Source organism: Dipodomys ordii, unplaced genomic scaffold (assembly GCF_000151885.1).
Source record: "Dipodomys ordii isolate 6190 unplaced genomic scaffold, Dord_2.0 Scaffold83, whole genome shotgun sequence".
Classification (NCBI taxonomy): Eukaryota; Metazoa; Chordata; class Mammalia; order Rodentia; family Heteromyidae; genus Dipodomys; species Dipodomys ordii.
This window is the reverse complement of record NW_012267299.1, coordinates 998,684-1,018,586: the sequence shown is the minus strand read 5'-3', so window position 1 is coordinate 1,018,586 and position 19,903 is coordinate 998,684. Positions and strand designations below refer to the sequence as shown.

At 37.9% G+C, this 19,903-nt stretch overlaps 1 protein-coding gene across 2 annotated transcripts in view; it reads right to left on the bottom strand.

Annotated features, from left to right (window-relative positions):
* Nucleotides 1–4,462: 4,462 nt before the first annotated feature.
* The window catches only part of Arhgef28 (Rho guanine nucleotide exchange factor (GEF) 28), a 164,995-nt gene continuing 149,554 nt past the window's right edge, over nucleotides 4,463–19,903 (bottom strand). For both annotated transcript variants that reach the window (XM_013025296.1, XM_013025295.1), the window contains one exon: nucleotides 4,463–4,797. In XM_013025296.1, coding sequence (XP_012880750.1) covers nucleotides 4,634–4,797 — 164 coding nt within the window. In that variant the 3' untranslated portion in view covers nucleotides 4,463–4,633. The remainder of the gene's footprint in view (nucleotides 4,798–19,903) is intronic.

Genomic DNA, 19,903 nt, shown 5'->3' with positions numbered 1-19,903 from the left:
CACTAGCATCTGTTGTTTTTACTGTGTTTATTGTGTACCTTTACTGACCTGGACTTGATTCCAATAGTTCTCATCATAGCTGCAAGGTATGATTCTGATTATCATCTTCATCTCATAGATTAAGCAATTGGCCTCAGAAGCAACGTTGCACAATTGTTCGACCACTGGATTTTCCTCTTTCATTGTAGTCAGAGGGTAGATGTGCTGAGAGTGATTCCATACACTATCAATGAAGCCTTGTGAGGTTGTGCAACCCAGTGTGCAACCTCCATTTGGGGGAGATTCAGGAAGAACTTGAGTCAGTCTGATTTTCCCCTATGTCTTTACTGTCTCTCTCTTACTCCGCTAATGGGATATCTGTGTAAAAGAGGCAGCAGCCAGGAAAGATCACTGTAAACCCTCATGTCAATCTTAAGATTATTCTGGACTCTTCTCTATCCTCTCCTCTGTCATTTTTCTACTTGCCATCTTGCTGTATGGGTCTCGAGTTCATCCTACCACAGCCCCCCTGAAGGATTCTTCCAGAAATCCACCCTAGAAAGTGTCTTCCATTTACCCCTTTACTTTTGGTTTCTTGTAGCAGCAATGCCAACACGTGACTAGAGCCCACATGGCCTTGTGGTAGAGGTGAGTGCAGAGAGGCTAGGTGCTGAGTGGCACTGGGTCACACTTGAGCCATCCTAGTATGGAAGCAAATATTCCCCCACATTTCATAGTTGGCTTTATTCAGCATCTTATCAGTTGTCAAGGAGATGGGGAGTTGGTGGTGATAGGTGCTTAAAAGAGATGGAGATAGTTGAACTCATTGAATAACCAGTCTAGGGGGTATTCAATGGGTACCTCCACTTATATGCTACTGTCCTTTCTTGTCATGTTATATGCAGACTGTTGCTTGGGTTTCTCTCTTGGCCTGGAACTCTCTACTGCTTATCTTTCAAACTTTAGACATCTCCTTATTTAGAATGCCCCCATCATTCCACATGCTACTGGCCCCCAATGGGCTCTTCCTATGAACTCTCTCTCTCTGATTATTATGCCTAGGATAATTTATCTACTTGTGTGTTACTCTTTTCCAACAGTTTGCAGGCATGTTCACCTTTGAACACTCCTTTAGCTGATTGCTTGGCCTTTAGCAAATATTCAATGAATGTTTACTGTATTCATGAGTTAAGAGAAGGTTCAGAGACACTAATGGTTTCAAGGCTGACCTTATCGAAACCTACTGCAATCTCATGACTAGACATCTGCCTAAAATCTGGGATGAGGCTGAGCAACTCTTAATAGGTTTATTTTACTAGGATAATAGCTAGCATATATTGTTATTATTATGCCCTGGGCTCAGTTATAAATATATCACATATAAAAATCATTTAAACTTCACAGCAGTCCCATCCAGTAATTATCTCTGATGTTATAGATGAGGAAACAGAGAAGCACAGTAATATTCCCAGAACACATAGCCAGCAAGTGGCACATCTGGCTCCAGAATCCATTCTCTGGACTTCTGTGTTCTGCTGCTCTCCATGGGAAAGCCGAGAAAAGGTTCAATGCTTGTACCTGATTGGTTTTTTGCAGCTTAAAATGGTCCTAGTCACAGGAAGAAACACACATTCCTTTTTATCTCTTTATCTACCATCCCATGATTTAGTTATGTGTATGTCATATAACATGTTCATGGGCACACATACAACGCTCCTTGGAAACAAGTGCATTTGCAATTTCATGAATGAACAGGGCTGCCCTTGTGAGGGTGCTAGACGGTGTTGCCCAACTCCAGCAAGTACACATTTTGATGAAATGCAGAGTAACTTAGACTCAAATGTGATGACCTATAAATTCATGCAGCCTGAAAGGGACAAAGCAATACCTTTTTCATTCTGGAATTCTGTCCTAAAGGAATAGATGACCCTTTTCTTTAAGCTGATCCTGATGGGGAAAGTAGATTCTTTGGGTGGGAGGAAGGTATTTATTTATGACCTTGAGAAATAGGGTATCTTTAATAAGATTAGTGAATTTGCGTGGGAGTCACAGAATCTTTTTTAGTTGGCTTGCTACTACATTAAAATAGCATAAACTGCACAGAGGCAGTTGATGAGGACCAACTTCCTGACTTATAGCAAGTTTCTTCTTATTGAGTCCTTCACAAGATGAAGGGCCAAGGGAATGCTCTCAGGACCTCTTTTAGTGCACTAGACCCATTTTTAAGGTTCCAATCATATGATCTTAATCACTTCTCAAAGGCCCTCTTAGTATCAGTGACACTTCAATAAAAACATCTGAAGGGACATTCAAATCGTAGCATTTATCCTATGCTCATCACACAGAATAACTAGAGATTTTTGTCAAGAAAGCTTAGAAATTTAGTCTTGTAGTTGAAAACTCATATTAAAAACTTACTGAGAGAAATCTATGAATATATGTATTTCAAAGAATGCTCAGGCCTCCCCCAAGGGAACAGCACAAGACTCTGCTTTGCAGGGCTTGAAAATCAACTAGCACAGATACTTTTAAAGAACCCCCCATGAGATTTTGGACATCTTTACCCATTTTCCCTGTTTCCATCTCCACTATCATTTCTTCAAGAAAAGAAGATATTTATATTTGTTGAAGCAAGAATGTAGGCTTTTTACTTAAGGGATATAAGATTCTAGAATTGAAGCAAGAAAAATAAACAATTTCTATTTCTAGGTGATGTAAGGATGGGTGGGGCATCAAATTTAAGAGAAGAGCTTAGAGGTAAAATGATGACTATTTTAATAAATTAAAGCCTATAAGTGTGACAAAAATGACCAGAAGCAGCAAGAGTTAGGAAAAAAAGAGCTCAGAAAACATGTCTTAAAAACATTTGATCTGGCCAGGTGCTGGTGGCTCATGCCTATCATCCTAGCTACTGAGGAGGCTGAGATCTGAGGATCACAGTTCAAAGCCAGCCTGGGCAGAAAAGTCTGTGAGACTCTTATCTCCAATTAATCACTAGAAAACCAGAAGTGGTGCTGTGGGTCAAGTGGTAGAGTGCTCACCTTTAGCTGAAGAGCGAAGGGATAGTGCCCAAGCCCAGAGTTCAAGCCCCATGACCGACCAAAAAAAAAAAATTTGATCTGCCTAACTAAAACTATAATGTAGATATACAATTTATACCTTTAATTAGGGGAAGAAACCAGGGATCTGAATGAATCCTTTCTTCCTTCCCATCCCAACTCTCTCCCATTAATTATTGTAACTCTAGATGAATTTGACAGCCCTACTTTATTTTCACTTTCTACAAAAGGTTTATGTGTGTGAAATGTGGGTTCTGCTTAATTAATTTACATGTGTGAAATGTAAATTCTATGCTTAGTATTAAAATTAGAGCATAAAATAATCAGGCAAAAGGTATTTACTGACAACTGACCAAAACATATACAAATATTTCTAAAGAACAAGATGAGAACTTTTCCCGGTTTCTTTCTTCACAGAGATCCATATTACTGTGAAGGCAGGAAGTGCCAGTTTTCATTTGTAGAAAGGTCCATCCAGGCATCAAGTCTTACCAAGAACAAATTGTGTCGTCCTTAAAGAACTGCGAAGGAAGGTTCCTTCCAGTGGGTTGTGGTTATCGGTGTTCTGGGTGCCAGCTACAGACAGGCCAGCTGATAGGAGTGAGGGCTCTCACGAGTTTTATTATTTACATCAAAATCCATTTGCTTGGGGCTCAGGGCTCTGGGTGGGGCTGAAAGTTACCATTGAACTGTGACTTGAAGCCTTATCAAGACAGTGTGTCTCAACATCCACCCAGCTGGACACATTCCAATGGTATCCTTGGCATGATGGCTACCAGCTCAGAAGAGATGCCCAGGCAGGACACATTGGTTGAATGGTGATTATGACATCTCCACCTTTGATTCTCCAAAGAGAAACTAACACATAAAAGCTAACTGAGAGGCTAGTCGCCCGGTGGCTCACACTTGTAATCCTAGTTATTCAAGAGGCTGAAATCTGATGATGGCAGTACAAAGCCAGCCCAGGCAGGAAAGTCTGTGAGAATCTTATCTCCAACAACTATCATAAAAGCCAGAAGTAGAGCTGTGGCTCAAGCAATACAGTCTAGCCTTGAGCAAAAGCAGCTCAGGGACAGCACCCAGGCCCCAAGTTCAAGCCTCAGGTCTGACAAAAAAAAAAAAAAAGACTAGCTGAGAAAAGGTGTTTCTGCCAATCCTCTCTGCTTTTTGGTCACCAAGCTCTACTTCAGGAAGCCACTGCTCAAACAGTAAAACTTTACACCTTATGAATATCATTCTTTAATCCAAAGTGCTTCATCTTAATCTTAAAAGGCATCTCGAAATCCACATAACTAGGTACAAAATGCAGTATGGAATTGTTCCTCTAAAGGCAAAATAATCTTTAATATACTTCAGCTTATTCTAATTTTCTCCCCTGAAATCCAGAAGTAAGTATGATAAGTTAAAGATTATACAAACAGAACTGTTTTCAATAATTTAATTATTAGATTCATGCTAAAAATGAATTTGCATGAAACATTAAATAGTATCCTTAAAGCAATTTGGGCACAATCACACACACAATAGGAGTGGAGGGGGAGTTCTCCTCAAAGTGCCAGTGTTTTTGTTTGTTTGGAAAAATGATGACAACATAATCAGAGGTAAACAATATTTTCTTCCATGACATCTCCAGTTTCTCCATCTTGTCTGGCCACCTTCTGTAGACTGAGCTTGGCTTCTGCTAGAAATGTCTGTGGCTGAGGACTGTGGGAATATGAGTCCAGAGGGACTGGAGATTGACTCTGCGAGGTGTTCAAATCTGCAACAAACAGATGGTTCAGGTTACAGGAGAGTCAGCTTGGGAGCCAAGGCAGATGACAGTACATCTCAGAGATCAGAAAATGCAGTGCTGATGTATTTAGCCCAAAGAAATTGGGTGAGCGCAAGGCACCTACAGGCATGTAATGATTTCATCAGCATTTAGTTTCTTGTAAGTAAAAATTGTCTTTTCAAAATAATAAGAGATGTATCGATTGAATAAAGACTAGTCCACATTCCCAGATCTTACATCACTCTGCTACTTAGAAAGGGATGCTCTCCTTTGATTTTTTAATGGATGCAAACTTTGAAAAGACAGTATAATCTACAGCCATACTACCCTGAATGCACCCATGCACCCAAGCTCATCTGAAAATACAGTATAGCGATGCGTAATGAACCATGCTTTCATACGCTCAGGATATCTCAAAATCAAGAACTACTTCTAGACTTCCATAATATATCTGGTGTGGAAAACTGAATAATAAAGGAAACCCTTCAACCTTTCCATGGTGCAAATCTGTTAACACTACACAAAGGACTTTGCAAAGCTAACCAGGTTCCTAGGGAAAAAAATCTTGCCAGTAGCAACTATGACCAGGCTTAAGGCCATCTCCTGTTACCTAGCAACAGCAGGGCACTGTCTACTCTCTCTTCTTTGGGCAAAGCTCCCTAATGTTATGGTTTAAAAGAAGTGATGAAGGGGTGTTTTAATTTGAAGAAAGACACTTGCTGTAAATCATTTTCTCTGCACTTCTTCATTAACCAACCTCCCTGAGGTATGGCCATATGGCAAAATGACAAATAACCATCATTTGTTGGAGTCAACAGCAAAACAGATATAGAAATTCATGTAGGGAGGAAGGAGGGTCACTCTGAGGCTCACCTAATTATTTTTAAGTCATTAAAAATGAGGCCATTACAACCCTTGTCACATTTCATTCAAAAGCTCTATTATTTAGAGGAAAAATATTGTACCTGCTGGTATTATAATGTCAGAAATGGCTATGAGCAGGTGGCAGCTTTTGCTACCTTTTGCTACCTTCACATCATCTCTTTTCCCCAAAGGAGACAGGGATGATGGGGGAAGAGCAGTCAGGGGCCACAGGAAGAAGACACAAGTTACCTTGTTCCCTTCTCTGAAGGGAAAGTTGCTCCTGAGAGAGGGAGGGACTAAGGAGGCAAGGCCAACCCTGACCAAACCAGGCCAATGGAAGACACGGTTGTCAGGAAAGTAAACTAGTGCATCTTCTCTGGAAATCAGTATGGTGGTTCCTCAAAAGCCTAAATAAAAGTAGATCTTCCTTATGATGCCACCATAAAACTACTGGGCATATATGTGATGGAGAATAAATCAAGATACCAGAAAAAAATGCATATCTATGTTTATTGCAACACTTTTCACAATGGCCAAATGATGGAATAACTAAAATGCCCAAATAACAGATGCTGGCAAGGATGTGGGCAAAAGGGAACACTAATACACTGTTGGTAGAAAAGTAAATGTGTTCAACCATACTGGAAAGCAGTATGTAGGTTCCTCAAAAAACTAAACATTAATTACCCTATGATCCAGCATTTCCACTCTTGGGCATTTACCCAAATGATTAGAAACTAGGATAGAATGAAGCCACCACATAACCATGTTCAATGCAGCACTATTCACCATTGCCAAGGTATGAAATCATCCCAGATGCCCCTTAATAGACGAATGGGTCAAAAAGATGTGATATATATGCACAATGGAATTTTACTCATCTAGTAGAAAGAAGAACATTGCATCATTCCCAAAGACATGGAAGGACCTGGAAAAAATTATGTTAAGTAAAGTAAGTCAGGCCCAGAGAGATAGAGGTTACATGTTTCTCTCATCTGTAGAAGATAGAATGAGTTTAAAAATATATAAGTGAATACTTTGTGTGGTAAGGAAGTGTACACAAATGTATTAACTGAAATACGGTAGATTCAGGGAAGAACTCAGAGAGTATAATTTCTGAGTTCTTCCCTGAATCTACCGTAGATTCAAATAACATTTATTATACAAGATAAAGTTTGCTTTACAAGTAATTTACATATTGTAACTGACTCGGCACCGATTGCTTACAATTTTTAAAAATACTTGTGTTATCTTTAAGTAGTGGTACTAAGGAGTTGCCTTTCAAGCTTATGCATACATCTTGATCAATGTCACCCCTTTCAATGTTCTCACCCATCCCTCTAACCCACTCTTTCCCTCACTTTTCTTTTTTTTTGGGGGGGTGGGGTCCGGTCGTGGGGCCTGAACTCTGGGCCTGGGCGCTGTCCCTCAGCTCTTCAGCTCAAGGCTAGCACTCTACCACTTGAGCCACAGCCCCACTTCTGGCTTTTTTCTTTTTGCTTATGTGGTGCTGAGGAATCTTACCCAGGGCCTCAAGCATGCAAGGCAAGCGCTCAACCACTGAGCCACCTTCCCAGCCCTCCCTCACTTTTCTTAATTTTGTAAGATATGAATTGAATTTTTTACTAAATTCTTCAACCTTCTCTTAATTCATCTACTCCTCTCCTCTTGACTCCACCCTATCCCTTTCAAGTCCCAGTTTCCTGATGTTTATTTTGTGCAACTATGATGTGTATATGTATATATATACATATATACATGCATACATATATAATATGGAATATTACAGTCATAAAGAGAAATGAAACATCATTTGTAATAAAATAGATTAAACTGGAGGATATCATACTAAGTAAGACAAAGACAAGATCAAAAACCTAAATGTCTTATGATTTTACTCATACATAGAAGCTAGGCCTACCTAAAATATATATATATATATATATTTATTTATTTATGGACATGTATATAAATGGGTGTATTCATATACATAATTATTTAAATGGCTAAACACAGAACATGAATCAAGCTAAAAGACCACTCAGGAGAAAGAAAAGAGAGAGTAGAAAAAGAAAGTGTGTGAATAACTTTCTAATAAATTGCAAATATACATAAGAGCAACATAGAGGAACTCAACCAAAGCTGTTGATCATAGAGGGGATGGTGAAGTGTTATAAACCCTGTAGGGGGAATCGGGGCTAGTGGGAGGGAGCTGGGCTGGTGACAAGGATAAAAGGAGACTGAATAGTGTTGAAATAGATTGTTTGCAGCTATGAAAAGGAAACAAGGATATCTGTTGGGGAGGCCATGGGGGTGATAAGGAATGTGATAGAGGGGGTAAAGTCGATTGGAATGTTGTGTTAGTATGTGTGGAGATTTAGCAATGGAATCCTCCCCTGTATAACTAATGCCAGATAAACAGAAAGCAAAAGATACCCTCTGTAAGCAGGCAAACACAAATACCCACAACATGATTTTCCTATCAGAACAAGAAAACAAGTCAATCCAGAAAGCTCTCCAGCCTATATGACCACACTGGGAGTAGAAGTACCCAGGGCAATGCTTCTGCTCCCCGTGCCTCTCTCTAGCTACTAAGGGAAGCCACTGTGCATCATGACACAAATAGTCCCAGCGTAACCACTGCTGTTCAACATTACACAACTTTCAATTTAAGAAAAAATCTTCAAAACTTCCATGGCAAATTCTGGAAGACCCAATGAGTAGGTCACCCAAGTGGATGCAGTGTCACCTATACTCACCAACGGAGGGTCCAGGCAGGACACAAGAAATACTACACTGAGAAGAGCAATGCCATCTAAGGAATGGAGGGGCTGGAAGGTGACTGGCGCCAAATGTGACAGTGTGGGAATACTGATTAGCCTATGAAAACTTCCTTCCTCCAGGGTAAAACATGACAGAGAGGCAGAAACACTGAGGAGCCTGGGAGGCTGGAAAGCCCCTTTAATGGCTTCAAGAGAAGATTTATTCAAACCACAGGCTACCAAAGAACCAAATGCATATTAGAACTAATGTTTTTAGCTTATAAAAAATTGTAGGCTTGAATTCAGGAAGATAGAAAAACCAAGAATGAATGGGGATGGGGAGGATTTGTGTGTGCGTGTGCCCGTGCCGGTATGTGCATACACATATATGTGTAAGAAGAGTAGAGAGCTAATCAGAACATTTTCACCTAAGAATCAAAATACAAGGCAATCTATTTGTAGTGAGAGCTTGCTGGGCCCTAAGGTGACTGGCACACATTCCAACTCTAGATGGATGACTGCAAGTTGTGTGGTTGTGCATCATCTGGAGGGGAACTCAATTTCCTTCTCTGTGTTTCTTCTTGGTTTCTATCTGAACTATGTAGGCAAGGTCAGGCAGTCTGTCTTTGAAATTAGAAACCATTCTGTGATTTCTGCCTTTATTACTCCATTTCTGTCCCAGAAAGAACTGCAGCACTCCAAGTGTATATTTCCCAAGGCCAGCCACCTCTTGCCACCCTTCTTACCCTAGAAAAAAGAAATTATCCTACAGAGACCCAAACTGAAAGAACATTGGTTAAAATTAAACCTTGCTGACTTTGAAAGCAGAATTCTTGGGGATTAAAACTAATCATCCAATTTCATTTATGATCAAAATGCCTGCTAACTGATGGAGATAAAATGAAAATGACTTATTTTTAATGAGCAAAGAAACAGCATAACCATTATCTTTGGTCAACTAAAATCTGAATACTATAATAATAATGAAAGTTTGAACTAAAAAGAAGCAATACTGTCCCTCTTGACATATCTCTGGAAACCAAACAGTAAAATTAAGCCTAAAATAAGGACAAATGGGCTAAAGCACATTTAAAAAAAATGTAAAGTCCCAAACTTGGCTTAAAAGGGTGGAAAATAGAATATTGGTTCAGGGATTTTTTTTCTGCAACATAACTGAGCTTCTATTCACACACTAAAATTTCAGCCTCCACAGGAAATTTCCATACTCACATTTACGAGGACCACTGTGGGGTCTAGATTAGTCTCCTAATGCAGTCTTAAAAATTATAGCTATTCACAATTTCACTGGCACCATTCCTTTCCCTGTGGATATGTAGGGCAGAAAACACATTGCCAAGGCCCTGTGCTCATGGAATACTACTGATAGAGATAATGCTTTCCACTTCTTGATCTTTAGCCCTTAATTGCAACCTGCTTCTTGACATTTACAGTTAACATTTCCACACTTTTCTCTGCTTATCCAATATTAGAAATTTCTCATTAGTGAAGACAATCAGTCTTCCATCTGTCCGACTAGTATTATTAGTTTTTGAGCCAACTGGATAATTGGTAATTTTCAAGATTGTGAACTCAGTATATAAAACACTGTTTAAAATGAGAAAAGCAACTCTTGAAGCAAAAGAAATCCTGTAAACCACAAAGTAAAATTTAACCTTGGTAAGTTATTCTCCTTTCTGGGCTTCAGTTCGTGAAGGACTGAAGTAAAATCATCAGGATAGTCTGTTAAGCATCTTATCTTGAAAGTGAAATTTTACATTTATATTTGGGCTCAGTAATTCATTTAATAATATTTAGAAAGTATTGAAAATGCATTCATTTTCTACTGCTTTGTACCTAAGGAATGCAGTTAAATTCATTACCTGAAGTTACATTAAAAACAACACAGGTAATTGTCAGACACTTTCCTGTCATTCCAACAACACATATTAGATGCCAACAAACAGCCCTGAGAGTATTCAGAAAGCCTAATAATAATTGAAAATAACATCCACAATCAAAGATCTGTTTTTGATCTTCTTTTGTATGAAAACCAAACTTAAGAGTAATTTGTCCTAAAGAATAGGTTTCTGACAAGTAGAAAAAGATTGTCTATAATTTTTAAATATTTAATTAATGTAGCCACTGTCATTTCCTCAACACAATAGCATTTTAAATCATGACCATTTTTAAATGCAAGTTTTATTTAAATTTGAAAACAGCATATAACTTTCATCATAAACACATGCTGCCACGGTCTGGATAGAGCACCGCAGCACATCCAGTGGCTGAGAACCCAGAAGCCCAGGGCTGCACAAATCATGTTTAGTCTGTTGAAGTCATTGATGACGCATTGTTCAACCCTCTCCACATCTTATCCCAGCTCTGCTCCCCAACTGAGGCCACAGAAGAGAACGCTGTGTCTTCTCAGCCTTGGCTCTGTTCTTGTTTATTTTAATCAAGTGTTCTGCCTTGTATTTCTTATTACTATATCCCTTGTGTATGGCTCTAAAATCAAAATTCACACTTTCCTAGAATAACTCTACCTTAAAAAATGTTTTCATCATCAATATTCCATCTCTGTAAAATAAGTTGTATTCCCTATTTATGGACTGATTTATGCTTACACTCTGAAACATTTAAAAAATCATTTCCTGATGGCATTACTGGCAATCGCTATTTTTTCTCAGGAGCATTAATGCACAACATTTTCGCTCTAATGGAAAACATTTATTGTACAGAGCTCGAAGTATCTTCAGAGCAAAGGAAAATTGGTCTCTGTCCCTAATTTTGCTCAACTCAATTTTCCATAATAAGCCACAAACAGGATGTGAGCCTCTGGCACGAAAACCAATCTGGATTTGATATCTGAAGCAAACAATCTAAATAAGTGTCATGATTCCCTTTTCTATGCCTCATGTGTCAGTACTGCACCTGAAATTTTAAAAAAACTGAAATATAGAGAGAGGAAGAATATGGGTGCACACATATAAGGTGTGCACATGTATACATTTGTAAAGAAAGCAAATGGTGTTATAATTCTTTTAAAAATTGTGACTGTGAGAGTTGTACTTTGCTACCTTATTGGTAATTAACATATTTGAAATAGCCTATATTGGCTATATAAGGCCAAGAAGAAACAAAAAACAAAACAATAAATACAATGCAGATAATATTTTATTAACAAAAGGCATGACAGCACAGCAGTCTATGTCTGAATTTTTATTTACTCTCACATTCATCTTTCTCTCAGGAAGGTTCCATCTTTAAAAGGCCATGACCTTCACATCAGCAAGTCTAGCAGAAGTGTCCCTCCCTTTTCCTTGAGGTGCATTGTAGTGACCAAAGAATACAGTGATCAAATAACTTTATGAAGCTCCAGGTAAGTCAAATCTCTTAAACTCATAGATGCCTTAGAATTGGAATAGGCTCATGAATTAAAAAAAATCCCTCCAAGGGAAAACCAGGACAAAGACTCCCTCAAATGCAAGGAACCTTTGCTCACAGTGTCCTTACAGTGTTGTGTTTTCGGCAACACTTTGAAGACCAGAAAATTGAAGAATTATTATAACTACATCACAGAATAAGAGGAGAAAATAAATGAGTAAAAATATTAAAACAATTCCAGAGTGAGAAGTTGGAAGAAGGTAAACTGTCAAATGTAGAAGCTTTTAACACAGTATATAATGTGAATAGCAGACAAAGGCAATAATCATCAATAGCTGCTACAACTATCAAGAGAAAGGATGAGAAATTTTATAATGGATAGATTACACTGATAGCATCTGAACCCAGGAATCAATCACAAAAAGAGAAAGAGACATTGGGCGTCACATGATGTGATGCAGCACCATCCACAACAACAGTTTCATGTCAAAAATTGAAGGCTATATTTAATTAAACATCTATTCACAACTATAGGAACTATAGAAACAGAAGATTATGTTAAATGACACCATGGAAATTCAATCAACAAAGTCCAGAATATGAGAAAATTTTAAGAAAAAAGTGAACTTGTATTTTTGACAAATTTTAAGATTAAAACTCAGAGGGGTAGGGAAGTACTAGGACTTTAGACTAAAAGAGTCTTAAGAGATATGCCAACCACACTAGGTGCCAGTGGTTCATGCCTGTTATCCTAGCTACTCAGAAGGCTGAGATCTGAGGATCACAGTTTGAAGTCAACCCAGTCAGGAAAGTCTGTGAGACTCATCTCCAATTAACCACCAGAAACTTGTAAGTGGCTCTGTGGCTCAAAATGGTTGAGCACCAGTTTGAGTGAAAAGGCTCAGGGACAGCATCCAGGCTCTGAGTTCAGGCCCCATGACCAACAACAAACAAAAGGAAGGAAGGAAGGAAGGAAGGAAGGAAGGAAGGAAGGAAGGGAGGGAGGGAGGGAGGGAGGGAGGGAGGGAGGGGGGAGAAGGATGAGAAGGAGGAGGAGGGAGGGAAGGAGGGAAGAAAGTAGGGAGGGAGGGAGTGGAGAGAGAGAGAGAGAGAGAAAGAGAGAATGTGTCAGAAGGGAATATGCCAACCAAATGTAATAAAGGTATTTGGGTCCCAAGGGAAAAAGACATTTATATGATGATCAGAGAAATTTGAGTACTAATAGCCTGATTTTCTCTTTACAAACATTTACTTAAATCCTGTAAATTTTAATGTGTTTTTGTTTCAAGTTATATAAAATATTTACTGATTTTTCTTATGCGTGCTTTTTTTTTACTTAATAGCCTGATTTTAAGTAACAGTTATTAATACTTTTTTAGGTTATCTCATAATGATATTGTAGAGCTAGTTAAAAAAGAGCTCTTATCTTTTACAGAGAAATATTATGGAATAATACTATATCCTGGATTTTCTCTAAGATAACTTGAGAAGCAAAAGAAAAAGGAAACCACCCAGGATTGACTGTGGGTTAGGAACAGTTAAAGCTGGCTGTGGGTAGGTGAGATTCATTAAATGATTCTGCTTCTATATATGTTTGGAATTTTCCACAGTAACTTTAAAAGTCAATAGCCACCTATATCATGTATTTGGAGAAAAATATTTTAAAGAGTGCTCTGTTATTCCACATCTTAACTTCCATGAAGCTGATGTAAATGGAATACTATGGCAATGAGTTAGATGCCTCCTCTGGATGCTGAACATATTTATATTAATTTTAATGCAGCTGTATAAAAAGTCATTGCCAAGTTGGATGTATGGGTTTACATCTATTTAGAAAAATAGACATACTGCCCATAAAGAAGACAAGGTTCATTTCAGTTTATAGCTACTCATAAAAAAATGATACTAATTCAAGTCTTTGCTCCTGCCTAGAAAAATCCAGTAATATCTCCTAAGTTGAAATAAGCTTCAGAAAGCATCTTATTTTAGATCCTGGGTGCATGTGTCCTTAACAATGAACCCAAAAGATTCTTCTGAAATTTCTATTTCTATTCTTGACTCTTTTCACTTTGCATTTATATAAAGCTAAAGAGCAACATTTAAGATATAGGAAACAAAAATGGTGCATCTAATTCAACAATATCAAAGTAAAGTAAGCCAGATTTAGACAAATGGTGCATGTTTTCTCTCATATGTGAGAGCTAGATCTAAAATACATCTGTGCACAATGACGTATACAGGACAATGCATTTACACACAAACTGGCTAAAGGATGGTACACTTAGGGGAAGAATCCAAAGGCATTCTTAAAGTACTTAAAAAGCAACAAGTACTATTTATCAAAACAAATACCAACAAATGGAAACGTGTTTGGTAGAGGTGGGTGGGGGAGACAGGAATGAAAGGAGGCAGGGTGAGCAAATGTGGCCCTTGTACTCAATGAACATTATGCTAACAAATGAACTATGTAATTTGTGGGTAGGGACAGGGAGAGGAAAGTAAAATAAATAATAAAGTAAAAAAAAACAAAGTAAAACTCATGTAATAATAATAGATATCAATAGACATATGTTGTCAAATGGAATGATTTAGTCTCCATTAAGTCATGGTAATCATCAATGTGGAACCCTTGCTTAGGAAAGAGTTTAAAATCCATCAGACAAAGGCCTCATGTCTAAAATATACTTAAAGCTCAAAAATTAAGCCCCTCCAAAACAAACCCTCAAAGAAATAACCCAATTAATAAATGGGCTAGAGACAGTTCTCTGAAGGAGAAATAAGAATGGTTAATAGACATATGAGATGTTCAATATCTCTGTCCATAAAAGAAATGCAAATCAAAACAATATTAAGATTCCACTTCACCCCAGTTAGAATGGCTATCATCAAGAAAACTAACAATAACAGATGCTTGTGGGGATGTGATCAAAAGGGAATGCTACTGTTAGTAGGAATGTAAAACCACTCTGGAAAGCAGTATGGAGGTTCCTCAAAAGGCTAAAACATAAAGCTTACCTATAAGCTATCCACTCCTGGGCATTTATCCAAATGACTACAAACCAGCCTGCACTAAAGCCACCAGTCCAACCATGGTCATTGCAGTATTATTTACCATAGCTAAGATATGGAATCGACTCAGATGCCCCTCAGTGTACAAGTGGATCAAGAAAGTGTGGTATATATAAACAATGGAATTCTATGCTTCCATCTGAAAGAACGATATTGCTCCATTTGTAAGGAAGTGGAAAGACTTGGAAAAAATCATAATTAAGCAAAGTAAGCCAGACCCAAAGAAACACAGGATGTATGGTTTTCCTCATTTGTAATAATTGGAACATGCCTATAAACCTACAAGTAAACCCCATGGATAGTAAAAGACAAAAAATTATACTTGGAAATAACAAGTTAAGCAGGACTCTAAACATTCACACAGTGACACAAAAGGAGGATATTCTTAGGAGAGGATCACAAGGGCCCAATAGCTACGTGCATATGATCATATAAAATGATGCTTATTGAAATGAACTCCAAGAAATGGGAACAAGAAGTTTTTTATTGTACTGTTTGCAGCTTTTTTTCCCTATCTTTCTTCTTTTGTCACTGTTTTTGATTTCTATACTTTTTGTCTTGTATATAAGTTTATCTGATTTGGGGAGGGGAAGGGGAAGCACAGAAATGTGGGACAAAGGGTGAACCAATTCAGCAGTGTTACTCACTAGACACTATGTTGGAAATGAACTATACAACTTGAGGGGAGGACTGAGAGGAAAGGACCTGGCAGAAAATGAGGGAGGAGATGACACTGTTCAAAAAGAAATGTACTCATTACCTGACTTATGTAACTGTAACCTCACTGTACATCACATTTACAATAAAAAAAGAAATCTTATATAGGCTGATCCCTGTCTTCTTAGCAGAATCAAACTGAAAATGTAAAGACAGAATTCACAACAGGGTTTCTTTCTAATAGAGAGTGACTTAATAATCATTAATATTGTTTATCTTGGGAAATTATGGTCATATTGAGAAATAGCAAGTGCTTATTTATAAATGTAGGACCCTTCACCTAGACAGTCATCCTCAACCAACACACCCCAGCCTGATACTCAGGGCATATATTGATGCATCTGCTCAAATTATAGACTCTCATCAAATAGTCTATAAGTTATTAACAATTCCTGAGCTACCAAGCTCTTCTATGCACAAAAAAGTCAGAATGCAAAAGAAGTGTGAGCTGAAACTTTAATTTTCTCTGGCTTATAATGACATCTATCATCAAATTTCAGTATTCAAAATACAAAAAGGTGTAAGAATTCTTGAATTGAAAAAATCTCATGTTTCTTTGAACATTAGCCTTTCATATTTGCATCATTTTCTTCTAAAAGTTTCACATTTATTTTTAAGGTATTTCAAGGTGGTCTATAAGTTAAATAGGCTTGTAAAAAACAACATAAATATTGATTGAGCATTAAATGTCAGGCACTGTTTTACATACTTTGCCCAATCCAAGATGGTGAGTGTTCTATAGACTATGTCAAAAGGATTCTAAAAATAAAACACAAAGGCAAATCTAACTTAGAAAGTCCAAAATGCAACTCAGAAGCACAGAAGGCTGGAGAAAATTTTCAAAAACCATAATTACTTTCTTCAAAGAAATATTTAGGAGGCTTTCCAGTCACAAAATAACAATATAAAGTAAGACATACATGGGAAAGAGGAAATTTGCTTGGAAATTAAAATGACACCAATTATAATATTTTTATTAAAGACCAATGGAATAGTAGGAGATTAAGGATAAAAGAAATCTCCTGTGGGGCGCCAGTGGCTCACACCTGTAATCCTAGCTACTCAAGAGTATGCAATCTGAGGATCACAGTTCAAAGCCAGCCTAGTTAGGAAATGGAAAGACTTGGAAAAAATTATATTAGGTGAAGCAAGCCAGGCCCAAAGAAACATAGGTCTCATAGTTTCCCTTATCTGCAATAACTAGTGTCTATCTAGGACAAGCAGAAAAGGTCAAAAGCTATGTACATATGACCATATAACCTGATGCTAAATGAAATGAACCCCAAGACAGGGACACAAGAGATTTTTATCTTTTTTGTTGTTCTTTTATAATTTACTTATAATTATTATGTGATTTTTTCTTTCTTTGTATGTTTTTCCCCCATGGTACAACCCCTGTTGTCACTGTATTTGATTGTGGTACAATGCATCTTGAATATACATTTTTCTAATTTGGGGAGGGGAAGGGAAATAACAAAATGCTGAAAGAAGGATACAGGATGACCAACAAGATGTATAAGACACTATGTTGAAAATGAACTTTACAATTTAGGCAGGGCAGGTGAGGGGGAATGTAGTTGTGGAGATGAACGGGAAGGGAGGGGAAAAACAAAGGAGGAGGCAACAATACTTGATAAGAAATGTACTCATTACCTTGCTCATGTAATTGTAGCCCCTCTGTACAGTATTTTCACAATAAAAAACTTATTTAAAAAAAAAAGAAAGCAAGTGAACTTAGAACTTCGTGGTTGGGGAGGAGGGAGGCATTGGGGAGGTGGGGAGAGAAGGAATAGTAGGGGAAAAACAAAGGAGGGGTAACAATGTTCTTTTTTTTTCTTTTTTGGGTCCAGTCGTGGGGCCTGAACTCTGGCCCTGGGCGCTGTTCAGCTCAAGGCTAGTGCTCTACCACTTGAGCCCCAGCGCCACTTCAGGTTTTTTTCTTTTTGCTTATGTGGTGCTGAGGAATCGAACCCAGGGCCTCAGGCATGCAAGGCAAGCGCTCTACCACTGAGCCATCTTCCCAGCCCAGGAAATGTACTCATACCTTACTCATGTAACTGTAACGCCTCTGTACAGTGTCTTTACAATAAATATGTATATTAAAAAAGAAATCTGCTAGGAAGTAGAACAAAAATATGCAGAAAAGGAAATAGAAAGAGGAGAGAAAACCAGAAGATTCAATAGGTCCAGGTTCCAATCAGTGATGAAAAGAAAAAGACAACTTCCCAGAAGTAAAGATATGAAAGATATGTCTTCAGACATAAAAAACCTAATGAATACAACTGGCTAATTTTTAGTAAGAGATAACATTTTAATAAAAGATACTATAACATTCAGTTGAGACGGGCAAGTTTCCAGAGTTAAAACAGTTCACAGACAAAGATAAGGATCAGAATAGCATCAGACACCTGAGCAGTACCCTGGAATGCAGAGGGAAAAGATCCTTCAAAATTTTGAAATAAAGCAATAAATTTCTCAGATAGTATTGAATTCTGATAAATTCTAAAACCCAGTGTCAGAGTAGCAAAAATAAATATGTAAGACAATTCAAATAATCGAGGAAAAGACTGGCTTTCATTACATCTTTTCTTAGGAAAAGTCCTGAGGTTAAACACCACTCCTTTCCCATAGTCATATTCAATAAAGAAATAGGCCAGAAAAGACAAAGTCTAGGGCTGAGCACAGAGGATTCAACATAGGAAAGCTATGCAGCGTCTGCCCAGGATGGAGAGCAAGACTAGAAAGCAAGTCCACAGTGGAATAGAAAGGCAGAAAAGGAAATACAACTGCTAGATATTAGATGCATTGTATGTAAAAATAATATTGATGAATTATCAAGGGAAAAGTGGGAATGGGAACAAAGCATATGGATGAGAAAACAAGGCAGTAAAGTCTTAGAAAGCAAGAGCACAACTTTGAGTAGTTTCTGTCCTTGTTGATCCTTCTCAGTCTTGAAAGAGTACAGTTTTTAATATGTACCTTTCTAATTTTAAAATGTCTAGGTAGAACTATATATAGCATTTCTTTGAAAACCACTTTTCCAAAATACAAAATGTATGGGGCTGGGAAGGTGGCTCAGTGGTAAAGTGCTTGCCTTGCATGCATGAGGCCCTGGGTTCCATTCCTTAGCACCACATAAGCAAAAAAGAAAAAAGCCAGAAGTGGCGCTGTGGCTGAAGTGGTACAGTGCTAGCTTTGAGCTGAAGAGCTGAGGGACAGTGCCCAGGCCCAGAGATCAGTCCCCACGACCGGACCGCCCCAAAATACAAAATGTATTGAGAACAAAATGTATTAGGATGATGCACGAAGATCTCTAAATAATTAAGATTGCACACTTTTGAAATTCCAAAATCTACTATGAGTTAGAAGAAAGCCATCTAACCAGAGAATTCATAGAAGAAGAATATTAAAAAGACAACCATGAAATGATACTATATCTCTCTGTAATCTGAATAGAAAGAAGATAACAATTTCATACCCACTATATTGACAAAAACTTAGAAGCCTAAGTTAAGTGCTGAGGAGGACCTGGCATATCAAGATATTATTGCTGATAGAATCAGTCACTACTGGCAAAGCTAAAGATATTCTAACCACTTCTAGGTATTCCACTGCAAAGAAGCTCTTATTTGTGTGCTTGATGAAACATGTTAAAAGAATACCGATTGAGGGCTGGGAAGGTGGCTCAGTGGTAGAGTGCTTGCCTTGCATGCATGAGGCTCTGGGTTCGATTCCTCAGTACCACATAAGCAGAAAAAGCCGGAAGTGGTGCTATGGCTCAAGTGCTAGGATGCTAGCCCAGAGCTGAAGAGCTGAGGGACAGTGCCCAGGCCAAGTTCAGTCCCCATGACTGACAAAAAAAAAAAAAGAATATTGATCAAATGTAAGTCCTATTAAACACTGCAAACTTTCTACTTACTGGTAGGGTGTATGAATACTCTGGTGTTATTTACATAATGGGATAGCATGTACCAGGTTAAAATGGTTTATACCACATGTGCAAATATGTGTGTAGAATAAAAAAGCAAGGTATAGAAAGATATACACACAAATGATCTCATAAGTGGTTGCTTATTAGCCATTATAAGTAACCATTAATCATTAACCATTGTAAACAAAGTTATTTGTATAACTGTTTAAAATAAAAGATATGTTATGTTGGTTATAGATGTATATATGTAGTGTATCAATAGCATAAAAATATCCTGTGGAAATCACATATACCAATTTTAAGATATAGCTTAACTCCGAATAGAAGAAAAAGGGGGGGGAGGAAAGTTAATAGGAGGGATTATAGA